We start from the raw sequence: 5,038 nt of genomic DNA on the forward strand, positions 1-5,038 counted from the left end.
TACAATCTAACGGACCACATCAAGACGCATAACTTTGTGGTCCAAGTTTATATATGTATAATCTCTTTGTGGCTAAAATATTTTTCTATTTTTTATATTTCAGCTCTTAATATTGGAAGTTGGATTTGCAAATCTTCTTAGATTTGATCCAAGCCAGCTGACGTGGTAGGTACCATGAATTCCACCTCTTGCCTAGCTATGTTCACTCCAAACAAACGAAATTTCAAAAACTGCTGCGCGTGCTTTTCTTGCTCCTACGTACAGTAGATGAAGTACTAATTCCACCCTTGTTTTTATTCGCAAAGCATGCATGCATATATATAAATATATATATTTATTTATATATAGTCCAAAGTCTCATCAAAACGTTGCTCATAATATAATGCACACAAATCCAGGTCTCACACCAAATGTCGTTTGCTCAGAAGGAAAATAGCTAGGCACCAATCTCTTTACTAATTAACTAATTTCTTATTTTGGCCGAAGCTCAATGCCATGGACCACAAGGCCAGACTTCTCGTGAAGGACTTGAACCTCCTTCAAGCACATCTCGACCTCGCCACGATTATCAACGTGGCTGCCAGTGAAGAATTCTCCCATCTCAATCTCCATCCACATATCCTCTCTCCTGATTGGAAGTCGACCATCCTGTCGTTTAATTTGTAATAATTCCTCATTAGATCGTTGTTCGTGTGTACCCGACCACAGCCTTGGATTCAAATAAGCATTGATAGCATCACCTCCTTCCACTTCGTTTTCCAATCTAATGGACACTTTCACAGGGTTGTGAAACCCATAGAAACCATCCACCATGGAGTAGATAAAGTATGCCCCATACTTTGTTTTTGGGGAAAGGATTTTTTTCTCAATTCTGCCTTTTATGTCAAGCCAATAAACCTTTCTAAGACGAGCTACTTCAGAGAATCTGCACATTTTACACACCATTGTTATAAATAACAAATAGGGTAAACAAGCATGCAGTACTCCAGCAAACAGAGAGATGAAGAGAGACCTAGACTTGGGTAGAACCGGTGACTCAGTTGAGGGAATCCATTCCCAGTATTCTGGAGTTTCTCCAGATCCCCATTGAATAGTTAACTCCCTCGCTGGCAGCATCAAAGATTTCTTTCCACTCAATTCATCTATTTGGACACTGATCTGTTCAATCATAGACACAGACGGATTACAAAACAAAAAGAAAAGTCTAGAGATGTTAAGAAAAGCAGTACTGATTTCACATAGTAGTAGACCTACCTCTTTCCATTAGTTTAAACTTTTGGAATAACTGGTAATTTCATGTAGTATTAGAGCAGATTTTCTGAATTCAAATCCCGGCTATACACTTATTCAAATAATTAAATATTCCACATAGTTGGCCCCCTTACAAAGGGAGATCAGGCTCACACGCGAGGGAGAGTATTAAAACAAGTATAAATAATTAAATCTATATCTTCCCATTGATTTAAACTTTTGGGAACAAGCGATGATTTCAAAGGAGTAAATCACAACCAAAGAAAAGGTCAAAGGTGCTTGCTATTTAACAGAATATATGACAAATTACTATGTGAAAAATATGTTTTGAACTTCAAGAGCAAAGATAGCATTAAAAATTACCTTTAAAAATTATTGGGACTGTAGTTACAAGCTTAAAGCACCTCTGACGTTCAAATCTGATAACAAAAATTTCAGACCAGAAAGTATAGCCACTTTAAAAAACACTAGGAAATTAATCTATCTGAACTTGAAACAAGTTTTCCAACATGTACCAATCCATCTTTAGGACCTCCTCTGAAAAGGGCATATCTTGGAGCAAAAACAATATAGAAAAACAGCCCCTAATTCCTAGCCTATAGCAAGTAAACATAACTAGGTAAACATGACAGGGTAAAGATAACTTTGCATAGATTATCATTCTTTCTAATATTTGAATGCCGATAAATGTCTTGTACACGAACCTCTTTTCCCATTGGATACTTGGCAGCACTTAGAGGTGTATGGTATGCTATTCTTGAGTCCACCCATTGAATGATTTCATGGATAAATTCTGCCTCGTTCCTATCAATACAAAGAGAAGAAAAGTCTAAACGACCTCTCAAAGTATAAGCATGCATGAATTATATGATTTAGTTAATAAAAGAAAACAGAGAGAAGATTTAGATTTGTTTTTTTTTTCCATGTTCTTCTGTTTCACCAATATACTTTGTGTGAAATTAATGAGGTAATTAATTGATGACAAATCCAAAACAGATTTCAAATTTATTTATGGCTTGCATAAAACTCAGTGTGAAAAAGAATGATAAAATATCAAATTGTTTTGTATGGCACCATATCTTCACCAATTTGCACCCTCTCAGATCCTGGATTTGTCTAGATTTTGCCCATAAAGTTCTCTTTTAACATCATATATAAACATATATACATATATATATAGGCACAGCTCATAGTAAGTACCTGTTCCGCAATTCGAACCCGGACAAGTTGGCTACTTCTTCTAAAGCTGCCTTCCACTTCAACATCTTTACGTTATCCTTGAGCTGATCTCCAAGTTTATCAAATGATTTTCCAAAATTTCCTCTTTGATGTCGTACTTCTGATGGATCTACGCCGTAAAAAATTGGTAGAACAATTTGTTTCACCGCTTGTTTACAATCGAGGATTTTCAATAGCTCGTTCAAACACCATCTTGATTCTGCGTAATTTTTAGAGAGTACAACGATAGAAATCCTTGATTCTTCAATAGCTTTGAAAAGTGCTGCCGAGATTTCCTCTCCTCTTTCAAGATCGTTGTCTATGTAAGTGTTGATTTTCCTTTTATCCAAACCATGGTATAGATGAGAAACAAACGTTTGGCGAACGTCTTCACCTCTAAAGTTTAAAAATACATCATGACTCCATGGACGGATGGAAGAAGAAGAGTCTAAGAAAGAGGAAGAAGTTTCAGGAAGGGCCATGGAAGAAGTCATCCTCTCTGTAAGTGTAATTACCATTTACCAGAGATGTCCAATTATAGAGAAGTTGGAAAAAGAAAGGAGCATCGGCCATTCCTACACCGGTTAGGTACATTGATTATAGAGAGTCGGTCAAAGAAAGTAGGGAAACTATGACGGTTACGGTTGCCAGAAGGACTTCTTTCTCATTCTTAATTTTTTTAAAATAAATCGTTGATAACTTTTCTTTGGAGAAAATGGGGTTACAAAGGTATCCCATAAATTAAAGTGGGACCGTATCAAGTCAGTTTTTTTCTCTCTCTTCCGCCGCAGACCCTCTTCTTCCTTTCCCTTCCCAGAGCCCACCAGACAGAGATTTAGAGGCAGTTCCTCGTCGCCCAGTCCCATGAAGAAGAAGAAAAAGAGACTAAGAGAAAGAAGCAAACTAATAATGGCACTCACAAGCAGCAGCTCCTTGATTCTCACAAGAAAGCGCTCCAGCTTTCCCTCTCCAGTGCGGTGATTGCGTCGAGAGCTTCAAGGAATTCAACGCCAACAATACCCATGAAAAGTTCAGAATCATCCTCCAAATGGGTGATGTTTTAATGTTAAATTCGGAGGTCAAATGCCTGTTATCAAGGTTGAGTCTTGTGGAATTTGGATATCACAGAGCATGGCGAGCAGGGAGATACGTATATGTCATCTCTCATGGCTGGATTCGTTTGAAGAATTTAGTATTGCTTTCAGGGCTGTACAAAAATAAAGTACAAGCGGACGACGGAAGAATAAAAGAGAGAGAAACGTTCCGGCCGATTGTCACGTTAGAGCACTGGCTATTCTAAAATAGATATTTCTTTAAAGGACTTTGCTAGATGCAGTTGGGGAAATATAGTTAACATGCAGTCAGCTATACGAAATGAATAAAAAAAATTATAAAAAAATTATTTTATATTCAAGAAAATCTACATGAATAAAAAAAAGTTATAAAAATAATTTTTTTTTCATGTAGGTATCGTATTAATTTACTTTACGCTAACTATATTTTCTAACTGTAAAAGGTATTTCTCTTTTTTAAAATATAAAAGAATGTACTCACAAGAGGCTTTATTGGATTATGTACTTTATTTTTAATATATATTTTGCAACAATAATTCTTTCACATTTATAAAATATTATTCACATTTTATAAATTTTTAATTCATTTCTCTTTTTATTTTTTACTTTTTATTTATTTTATTTATTTTCTACTTTTTACTTTATTTTAAATAAATAAAATATATTAAAAAGTATAATATTTAAATAATATAAAAAAATAAATAAATAAATATATGATATATTATAAAAATTAATATATAAAGTAAAAAATATATATTTTAATAATATATTTTTAAAAATAAGATGAAGAATGAGTGCTCATACCTCCTTCCGTATCTCATCCCAATAGAAATTATTCTAGAAGGTTCATTCACGTAATATGAGTCTACACTCTGCAGCAGTAATTTCCACTTTATTTCCCCTTTGTTACTTTATCTCTACTTTATTGCTTTTGATCGTTTCTTTAACTTTTTTTATATATTTGTACTTTAGAGTATTAGCAGTAGGTTCAATAATCTTTAACTAAAATTTAGCTAAATAATTTACTTTTATAAATTTTAACTAGTCACTTTTTATAATATTAAATAATAAGCTCAATAAATCTTTCACTATTTTATTAAAATATTAATTTTTTAGACAACAGAAAATATTTAATAAATTGCAAATGTTATAACTTTTTTTATGTGTTTATTTATTAATTTGATGTACTCTATGCCCTCTTGATGGTTTAAATGCAGTAACGATCGCATCAAAAATGTGAAGGAAGCTTGAGAATCCAAGATACAGAAATCGCATAAAAAATATAGGAAAAAAATCAATCAAAACTTAAGAATCCAATCTGCAGAAATCACATCAAAAAAGCAAATAAATCCAAAAGAATTAAAGTGAAAGAAGAATCTACCATTATTTTACTCTAAAAATAATATTTAGCTAGTGAAGTTGGCTCAACAAATTTGGCTAGTCATTTGGTTGAAGGCCAAATTTACTATAGCTTTGTTGCGTCTATTGTAGGACTT

The 5,038-nt window shown here is 33.6% G+C and overlaps 1 protein-coding gene across 1 annotated transcript; it reads right to left on the reverse strand.

The window, feature by feature from the left end:
• Nucleotides 1–357: 357 nt before the first annotated feature.
• LOC122295516 (protein PHLOEM PROTEIN 2-LIKE A8-like) lies at nucleotides 358–3,737 on the reverse strand. The gene is made up of 4 exons (XM_043104554.1): nucleotides 2,452–3,737; nucleotides 1,956–2,055; nucleotides 1,013–1,158; nucleotides 358–925 (listed from the first exon to the last, which is right to left on the reverse strand). Exons 1-4 carry the CDS (start codon nucleotides 2,985–2,987, stop codon nucleotides 472–474), a joined length of 1,236 nt encoding a protein of 411 aa, XP_042960488.1. The 5' UTR covers nucleotides 2,988–3,737; the 3' UTR covers nucleotides 358–471.
• Between the last annotated feature and the right edge of the window lie 1,301 nt (nucleotides 3,738–5,038).

Source organism: Carya illinoinensis, chromosome 15 (genome assembly GCF_018687715.1).
Source record: "Carya illinoinensis cultivar Pawnee chromosome 15, C.illinoinensisPawnee_v1, whole genome shotgun sequence".
In the NCBI taxonomy this organism is placed as follows: Eukaryota; Viridiplantae; Streptophyta; class Magnoliopsida; order Fagales; family Juglandaceae; genus Carya; species Carya illinoinensis.